General features: G+C 30.3%; 3 protein-coding genes across 3 annotated transcripts; 1 reads left to right on the top strand and 2 right to left on the bottom strand.

Annotated features, from left to right (window-relative positions):
* The first annotated feature begins 500 nt into the window (after positions 1-500).
* LOC125820827 (uncharacterized) lies at positions 501-1,250 on the top strand. Its single transcript, XM_049500264.1, has 4 exons — positions 501-551; positions 690-749; positions 882-1,040; positions 1,122-1,250. The coding sequence occupies exons 1-4, from the start codon at positions 501-503 to the stop codon at positions 1,248-1,250; spliced, it is 399 nt and encodes a 132-aa protein (XP_049356221.1).
* A 2,314-nt stretch (positions 1,251-3,564) lies between these two features.
* Positions 3,565-4,807, bottom strand: LOC125820826 (protein FAR1-RELATED SEQUENCE 5-like). Its single transcript, XM_049500262.1, has 3 exons — positions 3,858-4,807; positions 3,703-3,781; positions 3,565-3,615 (listed from the first exon to the last, which is right to left on the bottom strand). Exons 1-3 carry the CDS (start codon positions 4,805-4,807, stop codon positions 3,565-3,567), a joined length of 1,080 nt encoding a protein of 359 aa, XP_049356219.1.
* A 283-nt stretch (positions 4,808-5,090) lies between these two features.
* Positions 5,091-10,148, bottom strand: LOC125820825 (uncharacterized). The gene is made up of 5 exons (XM_049500261.1): positions 8,973-10,148; positions 8,709-8,888; positions 8,194-8,275; positions 5,211-5,312; positions 5,091-5,110 (listed from the first exon to the last, which is right to left on the bottom strand). The coding sequence occupies exons 1-5, from the start codon at positions 10,146-10,148 to the stop codon at positions 5,091-5,093; spliced, it is 1,560 nt and encodes a 519-aa protein (XP_049356218.1).
* Between the last annotated feature and the right edge of the window lie 9,129 nt (positions 10,149-19,277).

Here is a 19,277-nt window from a genome sequence, read left to right as displayed (position 1 = left end):
AACTCTATCCTATTTCCCTCACCCTCTTATACATACAAAATAATTCAAGAACTAATTTTTTTTAGTAAAATGTATATAACCTAGCATGATCATGATTTAAGAGGTAAAAAGGTGTCTATGCAAGACCTCTCTTTTTCATTACTGGCATGACGTAAAAATCTACACACATATTGGAAATTGTTATTTGAAAAGTGGAAACTGTGTTATAGGACACGCATTTCAATTGAAATAAAGTTGAAGTTCTGTAAGGAAAAAAAAATCATTAATTGACATTGCATGACAATTGACACCTAATGGCTAATATATAACAAAATAATCTAATTTTCTCCCTCACCCTCCTCATGCATGCACTGCACAGACCACTTACTCCTATAAATAGTGTCACCTCTCCTAGATCTCATCACTACTTCAAATCCATTGTTCTCAATCTATTAACAAAAAATTAACCCAACATGAAGTATCTTCTTAAGATTAAAGCAGACATGTCTCATGTTAAAAAAATGACTCCAAATGGAGGGGTTGATAGTGGAAATATGCCTTATTTCTTTAAGGTAATTAAATTAAGTATATATAAACTTTGTACTTACATTCATCATTCTTACTTTTTTTTTTTTTTTTTTGTAATAATTAGTTGTTATAATGAAAGCATATTGACCATCTTCTACTCTCGTGTTTTTCTTTTGTTCTAGCTTCGTTGTGAACACTGTGACGAGCTGTCGAAAAGACAATGTGTCTACATGTCTGGGGCGGTAAACTACGGACGTGACGTTGTTAACCACGTCCTAAAAGTAAAACAAACTTGTGATTATATTTTTTTTTTATTGTATAGATCCGGTTTAGTTTTTTATATTTCTGATAAATTTGTTTTTAATCACATTCAGTGCAAAGGATGCAAAGAAACTGGGGCTGTAACACTAATTTCCGGTTATGGAAGGGATTTGACGGTGAGTGGAGCTTATGCTCCGCTTATGCTCTTTAAATGTACTAACGGGCTAGTCCCGGAAGGATATGAATTCAACGGCGGCTGGACCCTTACTACTGTAAATGTCTCCTTCAACTTCATTATAACCAAATACTTCATTTTTTACTATATTATTTTTAACAGTGATATTGTTATGTAGGATTCGAATAAGGTTATCATGGACGTGAACTTGGTTAGCAATTCCTTCTACGGCAACTTTGATGAATACGGAAATCAGCCTACAATTAAAAACACTAGAGGAAAGTTTACTCTTTACCAAGAATATTGATCCTACGGGATATATGTTTTAGGGTCTAGGCCAAAAATAAAGTGTACTGTGCCAAGATGTTGGATGGTACTTAATAATAATGTATGCCTAGATTCGTTTTATTTTGGTGTTGAATAGTAGAACTCTTTTCTTGTATTAATGGGTTGATCATCAATATATTATTATTATTATTATTACGTACTTGTTCATAATATCTTACATAGAACTCGTTAGTACAAGCTAAAAAAAAAGCACAAACTAGCGTTCTATCTAAGACATGAAACTAAATTTAAAAACGGCGACCTAATTAACGTAACCATTCATCCTAAAGGACCTAAACTACACCACAGATGTACTACTTATGAAAGATGAAAAATTTTATGATGTTGAGCCATACCAACTCATACTCGTGTGAGGGTATCTTTTATACGTTTAAGTTTTGTGCACCGTCGGTGTATGAAATTTCTACACCATCAGGTACTTTTAATGAAATTTAACCATAGTAATTTATTTAATAAAATAACAATAATTATAAAAAGGAAAAAAAAAAGAATATCAACAGTTGAGTCCTACTTGGATTCTAATCATATTTATTTCTATAACTAAATTATTTTCTTTCCATACTTAAATACAATATTGAGTTTTACCGTATGTTTTCCCAGAATCATGCTTATGTAGTTCTTCAAAGCTTCAAAACTTGTGAATTTGCTAAGTAATAATTTTTAAAGGCATCAGGCGATTTTGAAACTTGACAAGCTTCTTCTACCTAGTGGTATGTCGCTATACAATTAGAACAAATTTCACATTTTAAAGTATATAGTGGTATCTTGGATCTTCCATTAAATAATGTCATTCTGCTAGTTTTTTCAAAACTTGTGCACACCAATTTGGCAACCTATCTAGTGCTTCCGTGCTAGCCTCATAAGAGATGCTTGCTTTTGAACTTCTTCAGTTATATTCAACGAACTACTTTTGTCTTGTCCATAAAACTAGATACTAGTAGTACTAATAATGTTCTGTTCCACAGTCAATCGGAGCTCTCTTGAACCATACTCATCAGCCAAACGAGCTAGGTCATCAATGTTGTTTGCTTGGACACGACCCATTGGAATGTGAAGGACGATAAAGTTGTAGCCATCTTGTTTCTCTGGAAAAAATTTCTAGACTACCTTATGATTTATGTCATATTTCTATCTTCACAATAGTCAACAACAATGCATATAAAGCTCCTCTTATCCATTCAAACAACATGTATATTACATGGTGTAAAAGAAATGGAAGATGATTTGAAGAGCAAAAAAGAGACGTTTTATGATTTCAAATATAAATGTATTCAGAATTTGTACAATTGTATGAAATGAAATGAAATTTTATACAAAATATGAAAGACTGAAATTAAAATTTATGTAATGTATTACGTCCAGATCTTTGTACTTGTTCTGGTGCCATTTTGGAAATGAAGAGAAAATTCATAGACTGATGATACTATTAGCAGCTGGTGAGAGAGGAGGAAGAGAGAAAAAGCTCAACAACATCTGGTGTATCACAGGGGCCTGCACACCGAAGTAGTATCATTTTCTTGCGAGTATCCTACATTAACTATCATGTGTTTCCTAACTATTTATCAAAACACGCCTCGAAATTAATGAGTCTTATTTTAAGCAGCAAAAAATCTTCATATACCTCCCAAATACAAGTCTATCAATCTCTAAAGGGTAAAATGAACAGGAAAGCAAAAAATAAATTCAACTACTCTATTTTTTTATAAGAAAATCCAAGCAACTACAAGTCAGCAGCAATTAGAATTCAGTATGTACTTAATCTTCTTATTAGGCCTCAACTGGTTGTTGTGTCCACACTTCTTCTTGCGGCAGTTGATAGCACGAGGATGCAACCGAGCATAGCACTTGCGGCATATCAGTACCAGATGTAATCAGAAACCTAAAGTATGTAGTAAAAATATTTTTTGTTTGATGAGGATCAACCACACAGTAAAAATAAACAAAAGATAAGAGACGATCTCATATCCAAGAGAACCTGCTAGACAAGGAATCTATTTTGTCCAAACAAGAGATGATCCAGTAACTAGAAAAAAATCAACAATGTAATAAAATCATATACACTAGCAAACTCAGTTCATTGATCAACATGCTTACCTGTTGATTATGTCCAAATACTAATACTGTCTTTACACAATAAACACATCAAAATAAACTATGAAAGGACTATTTAGAATTAAAAAACAGAGAAAAACTAATAAATCTAAATCTAAAGAACTATTTCTTCCTCTTTCCTTCTTATTCTCAAAGCTCCAAATCTTCTATCTTTTTACTCACTAACTAGGACGATATTGTTGGAATGGAGTTGAAGCCGCTTTCATCAAATCCTGATAAGAGAATAATAATTCATCAACACGCATCTTATCATGTAAACAATATATACACGACATGATTAAAGAAAGAGCAATTCTTACTGTAAATGAGGTGGCATAAGCACAACCAGCGTTCTCAACATATTCTTGATAAAATTCTGAATAAGCATTAATGTTTGAACTACAAATGTAATTTTAGAAGTTATTACAAAAGTAATCCCAATAGAAATAATATGCATCATGCTAAGTGAAATTACCTTGTTTCCTTTCTCTTAAGTTTCACACTTTTCGTTTGCCTTTTTTGCTTTTGAGAAGATCTTCTTTTAATTTTTGGAGACGAAACTTTTTTGGTCTTCTGAGTAACTTCTAGAAAACCTCTCATCCTCAAAGATCTCGGGCGCCCTTTAGTTGTTGCTACCGGAGGGTCATGCAAAGTAACATCTTGACTTTGTTCACATGAGTTTATTTCCTGATCTTTCTCACTAACTTGACCACCTGATACACAATCTTCCTCAGATTCATAAGAAAGCTCATCAAGTTCTCCACACAATTGCAATAATCTTTGATGCGCAAATTGATAATGTTTTTCAGACTTTGTAGCTCGTTCAGATAACCCAATAGAATGCATCATAATGTTATTAAACCACAAAGTAGAAGGTTTCAAAGTTTGTGTTACGTTTGAGGGGTCATTAGCTTTTTCTTTGGTTGCGTTTCTTGTCCATCGATCTAATAAATAATACATTGGAAGTGAGTGAATCTGTTTTTTTATAAATACCATTAGTACATGTCTACATAGAATTCCCATGAACTCGAACTTGTGACATGAACAAACAGCTCTTTTCAATGCAAGATCTAGACTAACGATATATGCTGGCCTTTGTCTTTGAAACTGATGTACTTTATAGATGTTTGCTCCATCCTTGACCTCAATCTTTTCGGCGATAAATTTTTGAGACTGAATTAGTTCTTCTTGAAAAATCTGAAACATTTTTCTTGTATATTCCTTCGCTGCTTCATCTTCCATAGGATACAAAGTTTTCAAGATAGGTCTTGAATGTTTTGTCTTGTAATCCTTCTCCCTTACTTTATCATATCTAGCGTCAATAGCCTTATCATATTGCACCACAAATACACTCATTGGAGTACTAGAATTCAAATAATCTTTAAAAAATTTGTTCATACTCTCACTTCTTTGACTTGTCGACATGCCTGCACAAAAAGTGCTACGCACATATGCCGGTATCCATTTTTCCATTTTGACCGCAAAAACTTTTGACTATTTGGAGATGCAAGTTCATGATTGTGCTCAGCAACAACCCTACAAACAACCCATTTATCTTCTCCTTTCTTCGACATATATAACAACGCTTTGCATCCTTCTCTAGTTTCATCTTGTGGTTTATTGCTTTCTAAATTTTTCTTTGAACGAAATCCTTGCTTCGAACAAACAAATTCTTGACCAATTATTGATTTATCTTTCCTTGATTTAGTCATACGACCACGGCGCACACTAAAACCATTACGATGAGCATAATCAAGATAAAACTTAAATGAATCATCAAGAGATTGAAACTCCTTACTAATGTAGGGAGCTTTTGAATTTTCCACACCTATATCGGAAGCAGTTTGTCCAGTTCCCTCCATGTCACTTTCTTCTAATAGAACTTCAACTCCTATATTTTGCACATCTACATTTGATTTTTCCATTAATCCTGCAAAATACAATTAAGAAAGTTAGATAGCTTACAATAATGAATCTGCTCATATATTTTTCAACACTTCAATTATAAAACATATTCAATATTAATGAAAGTTCAATCAATAAACTCCTTCCCAACATTCTAAAGAGCAGAGCAAACGTATTGGGGACAATATAAAAACACTTTAAGATACAATATTCACCTCTCATGAGACTATATTCACTTATTTTTAGTACATTGAAATTCTTTTGCTCATGAAGATATTGTTCAAAAGAGGCTTTTTTATGCTGGCAAACGAGAAAAAAAATGTGAAATTTGTTCATATTGTATAAGAACGAATCACTAAGTAGAAGAAGCTTGTCAAGTTTCAAAATCGCCTGATGCTCTAAAAATTATTTCTTAGCAAATTCACAAATTTTGATGCTTTGAAGAACTACATAAGCATGATCCTGGGAAAACCTACGGTAAAACTCAATATTGTATTTAAGTTTGGAAAGAAAATAATTTAGTTATGGAAATAAATATGATTAGAATCCAAGTAGGACTCAACTGTTGATATTCTATTTTTTTTCTTTTTTATAATTATTGTTATTTTATTAAAATAAGTTACTATGGTTAAATTTCATTAAAAGTACCTGATGGTGTAGAAATTTCATACACCGACGGTGCACAAAACTTAAACTCATTTTAATATGATATATGGGATCTACAAAGTCAATTGACCTTTTTCTCAACCATTTTTTTTTCTCTTTCCTAGCTTTTCTCTTTCCTGGTTTGTTTCATTTTCAATCTTTTTAGTATCTATTTTGAAACCAATTGTATTACAATCTCATTTTTATTTTTGCTTACCATAAAAATAAAGTTTTTTTTGTCTAATATATATATTTTATCAAATAATAAAAAATATATATTGTTTTTTAATATTATTTTATCACTAAATAAATGCATAAGATATTAATAGTCAAACTTAATATTTTAAAACATAATTAATAAGACTAATTTAATAAAATAAACCTCTAATAAAATATAAGTGAATTTATATATAAAAAGAATAGTGGAACACATATTATTAAATTATATATTAAATATTTAAATATTATTGGCATAGAAAATATGAGTGTTACGATTATTATTATTATTATTATTATTATTATTAATATTAGGTATTTGGCATTAAATTCTAAATATATTTTTTCTAGTTGCAATTATGGAGTTGGCATTGAAGATAAAGTTGCGTTGGTTATATATTTGGTAAAGAATATTTAAAATGATGTTCTTTTTTAAATTTTCTTAGATACAATTTTAAAAGTAAAAAATGAGTTTAAAAATAGATTATAAGATGTTCAAGTTTTTTAATATAATTTCAAATTGAAAAAAAAAATTATATTTCAAATTTTGATGACCAAACATTGATTTTAAAATAAATTGAAATATTATTACGAAAAAAATAAATATTTTTATATATGAATGGATCCTAAAACTAGAGGTGGAAAAATATACGAGACAATAAAGATGATTCTTTTAAAAGTACGGTAACTGAAAAAATAAAAGAAAAAGAAACAAAAAGGATTTTAATAGACAATTTTCAAAATATAAATAACCATTCAAATAATTAATTTCGATTTTTTAGGCTCACAACCTCTAATTATCTACAACATGGGCTTGACACATTTTATATAAAATTATCCAGCTCGAAACTTATATATTAATCACAAAAAATCCATTGGAAATTCACTAATCGAAATGAACAGCGGATAAGCTAATTGGATCGTCTAATCAATTTCTTGAAAGATCTTTCATTAAAATTAAATTTTTTTAAACGGGAGAAGATTTTAAATAATGTCATACAAATATATATATTTTTAAAATAATTGAGATAGAGAAAATAGTGAAAAAGATTATGCAATATAAGTATATGAGAATTGAACTTTTAACAAAAGTACAATGAGTCTTTGATTACTTGTACAAAATTGTCCATTTATCCATTACACAAAGCCTCACACAAGTATGAATTGATATACCTCAATCATAGTAAAAATTTTCATGAAAGATCACATGTTCCACATTAAAAAATGAATGTCTAGTTTTCACCATCCACTATTGTCCTGTTTTGTCATTTCTTTGATAAACTGAAAGTGTACTTCATATTTTTTCCATCTTCGCTAAAAATAGAAATACAAGTTCCCTATGAATTCAGATGGGAGGAATATAAGTTCCTTATTAATAGAGATAGAAATTTGATGTTTTACTTGAGCAGATGTGTAGGTCCACAATATAACACTATATAAACATCAAATGTCTAAAAGTTAAAGGTGCCATTTATTATGAGTAAAATTTTTCTAGATAGGCACATATGTTTGAGAAATTACCTAGTAATATCATTTATTTTTGGTTTATAATTACAATATTATTCAACTTTACATATTTTCCTCAAAATATACTTGACACATAAAAAACATTATTCTCTCTTCTATTGCGATGTCATGTCATGTCTTATTATTCATTTTTTTATTAAAAAATTAAAATTTTAAAATAACTCATATGTTATATTCATTAATGTGTATATAAAGCTAATGAAACCATAATTTAAATAGTTTGTATACATTAATAAAAAATTAAACATTGATGACCCAAAATATGTAGTGTGTGGAGTCATTTTCTCTTATAGAGTGTTAAATACATATTTGATGTGATTTTCTCTCAAAAGAATACTTATAAAATAAAGAAAAAAAATATAAAAGATTTATTATATCTAAGAGACTTCAATCTTGAGTCACAACTTTTTTCTCCCATTTAAATGTAAAAGTGGTAATCCGCTCAATTAGACACGTGGATTTGAGCCAAGAGTACATATAAGACTTTCTCCCATTGTCTTCATGATTGTCAACTGCACCTTTATGAATACTGACTTCATTTAGTCTCTTGGATTGCTTGTATTGCTTCATTCTGGATTCTTTTGTTGTCTCACGAAATACCTGTCACACATATCAAAATGTAATGAGGGGGCTACGAATTAAGTACTTTCCATTGAAAAATTATTCCATGTAAACAAGATATATAATGTCATATATATGTTCAAATCCTCATAATTAGTATGAAACAATCGTACAATATATACTTAATGTTTTAGGTGTTACATGTTTGTATATGTATAGGCTGGGGACTACAGTATGAGTGACATGACATGTATATTGTCTTTGTTGTATGCAGGTCTTTACTTGATCTTGGAGGGCTAAGATAAGGCAATATAATATTAATTGGTTAATCTATTGATACAACATTCTATTTCCCCGCCATTGTTTGTATATGAATAATATGTTAATGTCTTTTCAAATTGAACATCAGGAGAGATATCCTATGAAAAATCACTTAACGTTGTCGTTTTTGGTACATAATTTATGTTTATACCTGGAGTATTTTACTTTCAGTGCAGGGAACAATCGATACTATCTTGGGGTGAAAGTTCCTGATCAGATTATATGCAAATGATTCAAGGCACATTGAAGGAATCTCAATGTGTAACTTTAACTCTCGAGTTGGTGGAACAAGAATTTCTCTTGGATCTTCATAGATAAGAATACTGTTATTCTGCACATTGTACAAAGGCACAAATTAACCAAGTGGATGATAAAATCAAGGCTTCAGAATGGAGCAAACAGAAGGGAAACCTACCTTTTCACAAATAATTACAAATATTAGACCCTTAGAATAGTTGAACTTTTGAACAAAGTCCTGAATATTATTGCACCATCTTGTTTCCACATTTCCAAAGATGTAAGAATTTCTAAACTCTGGCATCAGAAAAAATCGGAGGTTGGCTCGTTCCAATTTACAAGGATCCATAGTTGAGATTGAAAAGGGCATTTTGATACCTTCAAAATCGAACATTTTCAGATTTGGAGCCAACATCATGTTGACTTTCTCCACATTCCCCCAATCCCACAAAGAGAATCTCTTAAGCTTTTCACTCACAACATTAATATTTTTCATTACATAGCATCCTTTGAGTATTAAGACTTCAAGGGCTGTGAGCTTAGACAATTGATATTCAAATTCCTGGTCGGTCATGGTGGAATCTTCCAAGTGGAGGTATTTCAAACTGTTATAACCATCTAAAATATCAATTGTGCAAGGCAACGATTCTGGTTCATGTGTCTTGCGGTGTTTGTGCAAAGGTGAGCCAACATGTAAAAATTTACAAAGTTTTGGAGCCCGGATTTCGACCTTGTCAAGTTTTTCACATGCCCTTAGCTCCAAATTCTCTAGATTTACTAGACCCGATACATACAAATTATTCTGCAACCCCCTGCAACGACTTAACTTGAGATCCCTGATTAATGGACATGTTGCAATCAATTTTTGCAATTTGTTGGTGGTGCTATTATGATTGATTTCAAAGTTGCACCTATATAGAGATAACTTAGTCAACGTCTTAGCTGCTGAATATATAGAATCAGGTATGGTGTAGTACAATGAACCCGACCATGATATGCCAATTTCTAGAAATCTGACATTATGTTTAGTTGCCAATTCGATCCAGCGATCCATATGAGAAACCAATTCCGGAGAATAAAGATCCATAAGGCGGAGTGTCTCGATTCTTAAGTTTTGCTCGATATGAGGCTGCAAGGAATCGTCAACGAATTGAACAAAATTCTCCAGGGATTTGTTGTGAAAGTTGGATTGAAAGATTATCACATCAGGTCGGCCTCTCCAAATTGAATTCCATGTCTTAGACAACACGCAAATTTGAGCTTCTTCTTTGAGCCCGTACTTACAAGCCCTACCTAAAATATCATGAATTATGTGAACAGGTAACTTTGATATTCTGTCAATAATTTCCGCCATAATTATCAACCAAATTTTCTCAACTAACTTTATGCTATATATAAACTTAATTCCGATTCCTCTTTGGACTAATTGGTCACACTTTCCATAGAAGTTGATACGGAATTTTTAAGGTTTACCCTTAAAAGAATTTTTCACGCACAAAATTGTTGTTTAATTTTTCCTAATATTTAAGACCTTTTAAATCAACAAGTAAGATTTTGGTCAAATCTCTTTCCTAATTTAATATTTGTACTATATAGGTAATCATAATACATAGAACTTCAAATTAATTAAAATTTTGCCATCTATAAATTATCTCCTTAAGTTGAATTGTCAATTTAAATATCACCCTATATAAATTATTTACTTATTTGAACGATGCAACATAACTATATTGTTACTATTAATTTTGAATTTTTGGCTCTCTTTTTTTTTAGCATACTTAAATTATTTTTAGCATACTATACAATATTGCAAGAGAAAATTGTTTTGTTTTTAAAACGATATTAATAGAGGAAATAATAAGATAACTATTACTTTTTTTCTCACTATAACGCTATCAAATTTTGTTTTCTTGTTTCCTTTGAGTGATCGAATACAAGAAATGTACACTAAAGTATACAGTACTAGTATTTTTGCATCCATAGAATACTTAAATAGCTTGAGTTGATCGAATACAAGAAATGTACACTAAACTATACAGTACTAGTATTTTTGCATCCATAGAATACTTAAATAGCTTGAGTTGACTAAATTCACCATAAACTTTTAAAAGATATTTCTAAATTCCTTTGCATCCCCTCCCCTACCCCCACACATATTGGATGTATGGTTTAGTATATCAAGTTTTTCAATATTTTGGTAAGAAATATATGAAAATTTTATATATTGTTTTATACCTATTGTATATTGAATTACTATATTTTAGGTTAAACATTTGTAATTTAAATTTTATCGACTCCTATACAAGAGCGATAACAAGGCCAATCCAGCTAGACACATTATATGCTCCCGAACCCTCAATTTAATTGTTTTTCAAAAATGTTAGAGTCATATTCTCTCAACTTCCATAGAGAAGCAAAACTCAAGCGGATAGAATAGATGATCCAATTACAACATACCTTTTTATTTTTTCATTACATCCATGGTCTTGCCTCGTGGTATGACAACACCCTACTATTAAAAGGGACTATATTTTTTAAGGAAAAATTACTTAGCTACACACCATTTATTATCATATTTTCTTATTTTCCCTACCATTTCAAAAAATATCAAAAATATCTTCTTTTCCTCCCATCGTACCTTTTTTCGGATACATTAATTTGAAATCTCATACCCATGATTTTCCTTCCCTTTTTCACGCCAAATCTCTCCATAATTACATCAATTAATCTATTTTTGAATTTCAAATCTTTTCTATTTCCAATTAATGATTTCAAATTATTTATCCATCACTTCCATTTCTGATATCTTTTATTATTTTTTAATTTTTTCATCTTAAAAAATAAAAATAAAATTACCTCCACCCCTGCCCCCATTGAAATCTTATTGAACTTCTGCAATTTTAGTTAATCATATCGTCGTTGAAATTTTTTCTTGAAAAATATTTATTTTCTTTTAATGTATCTACTGTTGAAAAACGTCCAAAAAAAAGAAGAAAAAAATTGGATCTGTCATTGCACAGCCATCACTATCAAAGATATAAATTTTTAATGTCTCTTGTTTATTTTTAGTCTTAAATTAGTTTTTGTTAGTGTTATCATTGATCTGAAACATCACTGCTACAATAACCTTTGTTTTATGCAATGTATCATGTTCATATTTAAGGTACTGATACATAACTCTAACGTTGTTGAATCTTCGATTAATGTTTATCATGTTCAATATAAATGTACTTGATACATAAACTTTGTGTTATGTATCACACACAAAAAGAAGAAGCTAATTTAGAACAATTACATGTATAATGTATTTTTTTAATTTTAAATATAGTATTTTTCAAACAAAATAAGATACATAAATAATAATGTATCATGTACTAATTTTTTAGTTATGATACGTAAATTCGAATTTATACTAAATATATCTGATACATAACATTTACCAAACAATAATGTATCGATCCCAAACCTAAAGTCTTATGGGCAACACTTTCTTATTTAATGTATCCAGTAGAAATACAACACTTATTAATTTAAATTGAAAATAATCTTCATGATGTATCTTCTCAAAATTTTCGATAATTTTGAATCAAAATTGAAAGGATCTTCAATGAACTAGGAGAATAATTTTGAAACTCAAAATTTTCAACAATTTTGAATTAGAATTGAAAGGATCTTCAATGAACTGGGAGTAGAATTTTAAATCTCAAAATTTTCGACAATCTTGAATCAAAATCGAAAGGATATTCGATGAACTTGAAGATTCATAAAAGAAATCGTTCATAACTCACCTCACTTGTCCAAAATTTCGATTTTTTTTTTATGAAATAGGGAGAACGATGAACAAGAAAAAGAAATTTAATTTTTGAATTTTTTGATTAGTTACACTATATGATTGAATTCTTGACAATAATTTGGAATGGAATAGTGTAATTTATGGGATCTTAATTTGATTTTCAGTTTTTTTTTTTCCCCTTAATTAGTGCAACAATTGGATACTATGAGATCTTAATTTGATTTTTTAGTTTTTTTTTTTCTTAATAAGTGCAATAGATTGATACATAATGTATCAACAATAATGTATCCGGATTCTTAATTTATGTATCCGAAATGTCTAAAAAACATGGAATTTGTGTAATTAGAAAAATAATAGGAATAGAAGGTAATTTAGATTTTACAATATGGGATTTAGGTAAATTATAAGTTAGATAATTATATTTTTATAAAATGCCCCCATAAAATTGGGAAGTCCGTGCAAAAACTTGTCATGAGGCCGAGGAGTGATGGGTCACTCTAGACTCCAAACTTTTTTTAATACTACACTTCACAATTATAACAAGACAAATTAAATTTTATATTTGCATGCATAAGCAGAAAATCAGGAATTAGAGTAGTAGACCAAATAGAGGCTCAAAAACCACTGCCAGTGATTCTTTATATTTTTTAAATGACAAACAATTTGACAAATTTTGAAATGGATAATAGTACATGAATGAAATGATATATATAAGACATAAATTGAATCAAGGAGAATAGAGACTATTCATCACATTAAAACATAAAATTGGGAATCCGCTCAATTAGGGGCGTGGATTTCAGCCAAGAGTAAAAAGGGGTTGTTCCGTCATCCTCAACAGCGCCCTTGACTTCATTAAGTAATTCTCTATTTTGCTTCTTTCTATATCCTATATATCATCGTCTTGTGGAATACCTGTTATTTCAAATGCATGAAAAATCTTAGATATAATACTACATAAACTAGATATATATCCGAAGGAGGGGGGCTCAACTTATGTAATCTTACACACATTCAAACAATAGAATTGGAATTGTTAAAGTGAATCCCGTTTGATACAAGTCGATCGAACTCTTTACTTTAGTGGGAAAAGGTGGTTCGAAATTTGTTGTAGGTCATATTTATAGATTCAAAGTGTTATGATTAAGAGACAATCATGGAAATTGCACCATATGCTTGCCTCAGGAACTACGGTATGAGAATTTGTAGTCATATGTATAAAAAAAAAAGGTAGTGTGTATAATAATATAATGCAAGATTTATACCTGGACCATTTTGCTCTTAGTACAATATGACACTATTGATATTATCTTTGGGCCGGTCTCGATTAGATCATAGGCGAGTTTTTCAAGATCATGCATCAAAGGATTGGTAATGCGTACGTAGTTCTATTTCTCGAGTTGGTGGAACAATAATCTCGCTTGGGTCTTCATAAATAAGAATACTTTCATACTGCATATACATACATACACTCAAATTAATTAACTGAGTTCAATTAAACCAATTCAAAAATCAAGTAAAACAATAAAATTGAATTTATGAAAAACAATTTACATAGAGATATGAATCAGAAAAAGAAATACCTGTCTGCAAAGGATTACTAATACCAGGCCCATGGAATAGTTAAGCTTTTGAACAAAGTCTTGAAGATTGTTATACCAACTTGAGTCCACATTTCCATGTACAATATTTGGATCCACATTTATAAAAAAATATATTAGCTCGTTTCAAGTTAGAAAGATCCATAGTTGAGAAAGGCATACACATATATTGCCACTTTCAAAATCGAACTCCCTCCAATTTGGAGTCAACAAGTCGACTTGCTTCAGATTCTTCTGATGACACAAGGTGAATCTCTTAGTTTTGTGCCTCACAATTTTTATTTTCTTGATTTCATAGCATCTTGTTAGTTCTAATACTTCACTTGGATAATATATATTCAAACTTCTGATCGGTCATGGTGGCAGCTTCCAATTTGAGAATTTGTAGTGTCTTATAACCATCTAAAATATTAATCGTGCAAGGCAGGGGTTGTACTTCGAGTGTATTTTGGCGCTTGTATAGAGGCGCGCGCACCTTTAAATGCAAATACCCCAAGATTTGGAGCCTGAATTTCCACATTTTCGAGTCCTTCACAATCCAATAACTCTAATTTCTCCAGATTTACTAGGCCTGCAACACACAAGTTGTGGATTCCCTTGCAATTATCTATACTAAGATTCCTGATTAATCGACATGTACTAATTAATTGTTGCAATTTGTTGGTGCTATCGTCGTAGCGATAATTCAGTCAGCATCTTAGCTGCATAAAGAGCATCAGGTATGCTATAGTACTTCAAATTCTTCATTGAATTTGAATAAATTTTTAGAGATGTAACATTATGCTCAATTGCTAAGTTCAACCAACGATCAATATGAGAAGTTTATCCTGGATGAACAAGGCCATAGAGGCAGAGTGTTTCAATTCTCAAGTTGTGCTCGGCATAAGGGAGCAAAGAATCATCAACGGATTTAATAAAATTCTCCAAATTATTCTTCAAACCTTTGTGGCGTTGTATTTACTGATTATCACATCCGGTCGCCATCTCCAAATTGAACTCCATCTCTTTGTCAAGATACACGTTTGAGCTTCTTCTCTTAAATTATGATTTTTACCAACCTTACGTAAGATGTCATAAATTATGTGTGCAGACAACTCTGATATTCTATCAATTATTTCCGCCATAATTATGAGCAAACAATTTCTCTTCTTGCCTTAGTAAGAATCGCAAGTGTATATATAAAACTCTGATTCCTCGTTGTACTTGGAAAAGTTTAATTTTTTACTTTTCCTAGTTGTACTTGTACTCTTCCTTCTTGCACTCCAGTTTTTAAAGGATTTCGACACCATTATTATATCTAATAAATATATACGTATGCTTATTGTAATACCTTGGTTATTTATTATAGGGAACCCTTGATTATACCTCTCTTAATTATTTATTAAAAGTCATTAATATATATCTTTTAACTGACCCAATCAATAAAATATTATTTATATTATAGGTAGGATATATAAGAAGTGTTGTAGTCACAACAATTAACAATTGAAATATTAAATAATTATATAAAAAAATTACAATAATATATGCTATTTTTTTTTAAAAAAAGTTATGTACTTAATAATATACATTATATACATCAATTTGTTCCTTTAATATACGTTTATTATTAACTAACGTGATATACACGTGCAACATATATACACTTAACTAGTATGTAAAAATTAAATATGGTTGTTGTTGGGAAGTAGGAGAACATATAAAGTAGTTTTGATGATTGATAAACTGAACATGGTTCACTACTTGTTGTCTTATGTGTACTCTATCAGGTGAACCAGGTTCTCACACGTGATTGCAGTCAACCTGTACAAATATGAGAGATTGCGGCAAGGAAGAAAAAGTGCAGAAATAAAGGAGTGAAAAAGGAAATAAAGAAAGAGCTGAAACACGAGCAAAAAAGGAAAGAAATAAAGAATGAAAGAAACAAATAAGGAAATAAATAAAGGAGGGAAATAAAGAAGTAGCAATTCAAGTCAAATAAGGAAAGAAATAAAGAAGTAACAATTCAAGTCAAATAAGGAAAGAAGTAAATATAGACAAGTTCAATAAGGAAAAGGATTTGTTATTCCTTTTCTTGTAGAAGTTGATGAAGGCAAATCAAACTCTATAAAAGGTTCAAGCCAAAGAAGGAAAAGAGTCATTTTTGCATAAACATAAATTGAGAGAATTTTCCAGCAAAGCCAGAACGATACCTATTGTATATTCATGGAATTCATCATCTTGAGAGCAATAGTTATTGGAGCAAAAACACAGGGTTTCATCACAACAACATGAGGACCAGGTTCACGCTTTGTCACAATAACACGAGAACCAGGTTCACGAGTTGTGTTCGAGTCTGAACTATTGATTGTCTGATCAATTTGTTCTAGGTTTATTATTGAGTTGTAATAATTCTTTGATTGTGTAACAAGAAGTGGGTTTGACTTCTTGGAGAATAGAATCTTGAGAGAATTGTAAGAAAGAAGTGGGTTTGACTTCTTGGAGAGTAGAGTCTTGAGAGAATTGTAACAAGAAATGGGTTTGACTTCTTGGGGTAGAGTTAAGAGAGAGTTGTGACAGAATTGCAACAAGAAATGAGTTTGACTTCTTGGAGAGTTGAGTTTTTGATTATAGTTAATCGTTGGAGAGTTAAAGGTACTAGAATTAGTTCCTTTGAGTTGTAATCAAGAAAAGAACATGAATCTTAAAGTGAATAAGATTGTGGTGTGGTTTTTACCTTCCTTGAGGTATGAAGGTTTCCACGATGAAATCTCTTGTATAGGGATAAGGTTTCTTCAGTTGTGTTGCATCGGTCAAATATGTAAATAATTTATATTATAAGGTAATATTTATATTCTCAAATATTAAGTCTTTCCAATAGTAATAATTTAATAAACAAAATAATCACTTCAACTTAAGGAAAGAAAATAAGTTATAGAAGGCAAAATTTTGATTAACTTTAAAGTTCTTCTTCCCCTTCTCTTTCGAACTCCAAAAACCAAGGTTCGACTTGCATGTATTAAGCATATAGTCTGAGTAGCATGATGTTCACTTTTTAGCGCTTAGGCCACTACCTAAAAGTAAGCTTTTCGCTCTTTTCCTCTTACATAACAACGATGGAGGAGATAGTAAGCACGACTTTCTACGCAACGATTTCTTCTTCTCTTCTGATTTCTCAAGTTACAGAAATCAAGTTACAGGGGGAGACGTACATATTATGATTTTCTAGATGGTACAAATAATAAATTAATAAAGAGATTTAAGCAAAAATCTTGCTAATTCAAAAGGTCTAAATATTAATAAATTTAAAATATAAATTAAAAGGCATTGTCTAACCCTTGTTTCAACGATGTCAAACTGTCAATTGTAAAGGAGGAAGAACCGTGCAAGAAAGAAGAGTAAAAAAGTTGGCTTCGAAAATTAACTTCTATCTCCTAAAAGGAAATTTTGACCAAGTCCGAAAAGAAATCGAAATCTATACGTTATTTATTTGTATTTATAAGTTATATATGTGTGCGCGCGCGCAAGAAGACACAATAAAGTTACAAAGACAAGAAGTGAAAAAATTGGTCAAAATTATCAAACCTGATTGATAAAAAAAATATTGGCTATATTTATAATTTTCGAGCCACTCTTAGAATTCGTTTAGTCTTTTATATTTATAAATGCACTACACCCATATATATATATATATTATAATTGATGTACTAAAAAATTATCATTTATACTATGTGATAACAATTTCTTTATTTTGGGGATTTGATAGTAATTGATGCAACTGATAATTAAGAATATTTATGATAATATTTATTCTTTAACCAATATGTACCTATCAGATTGGGCCCTCTTTAGAATGAGTAAAGGGGTCGAGTTGAGCCTCTTGAAACGTGTAGGAGATCAAATCAGCCTAATTAAAAATCTTATAAATGTACTTTTATCCCAACATAACCTTCTATCAGGATCAATATCTAGCTCCACAACTAGAATTTTTCACAAACAAAGTTTCATTATACTTCTTAATATTTTGACATTTGAAATCAACTAGTAATTTTTTTTCAATTTTTTTATTTGTAAAAGATATTATATGTATATATGTAGGCAATCATAATATTTAAAGATTGTCAGTTAGACCTCATTACGGGGCATCGGGCATCCTAAAAGAAACAAGAATTAACGATCAACAAATTTTATTAATAAAGAAAGCAATAACTAATTAAGAAACTTCGTCATATATAACACAATAAAAGAAGTTATTTATTACACATAAAATTAACAAACACAAAACAACTTATATATATAAATAATTACTAACAAACACACTTAAAAATTAGAACATGATTAAAATAAACCTAGTTACACAACTAGGTACTACTAATTAATATTCACTAACTTGCACAGTGTACAAGTTTTATTTAACTTTAAATACTAGATTAAAACATTGTGGCATTCTCATCAATAGGTGCAGGATCCTACCAATCCTGATTTCAGTAACATGTGCATCGTGATTGCATATTGAAAATATATGCAATCACAGACGTCAGCAGGTAAGCATGTTACTATACAAACAATCAAGCAACTTTAGTAAAATAGAGAACACAATAAAAAGCAAAAAAAAAAAGGAAAAGAATTAAAAATACTTACAAGATCTATGTTGATTAAACACACGTGTCATGAACGATTGACCAGCCCAACATAGTTCACAACCTCAAACAAAACAACTCATCAATTAATACTTTTTAAACCAAGTAAAATAGAAAAATTAATCCAAAATGACGATTATATCAACACAAATTAGAACACCAAAATCATCGACAAGAGCAACACGAACCATCTGCAAAAAAGAATTAAAGTTTTAAAAAGAGTTTGAATTCGAAACAAATTACTTGAGTGCAAAATAACATAAATCACCTGAAAATGTGAACGTTGAATAAAGCAATGTATGATTTATAAAAAATGATATGAACATTAGAGTGTAGCTCTTGCTTGCTTCCCTTGAACTTAATGGCCACCAAGTTTATCTCGATAGAATTACCAAACCTCTACAAATAAAATCATCATCATATATGTATGTATGTTAAATATTGGTCGACATGGAATTACAACATAAATT

The sequence above is a fragment of the Solanum verrucosum genome, unplaced genomic scaffold (genome assembly GCF_900185275.1).
Source record: "Solanum verrucosum unplaced genomic scaffold, falcon-dt-bn FXZP01000117.1, whole genome shotgun sequence".
Classification (NCBI taxonomy): domain Eukaryota; kingdom Viridiplantae; phylum Streptophyta; class Magnoliopsida; order Solanales; family Solanaceae; genus Solanum; species Solanum verrucosum.
Note: the sequence above shows the minus strand (reverse complement) of the source record. Positions and strands in the feature narration are given on the sequence as shown.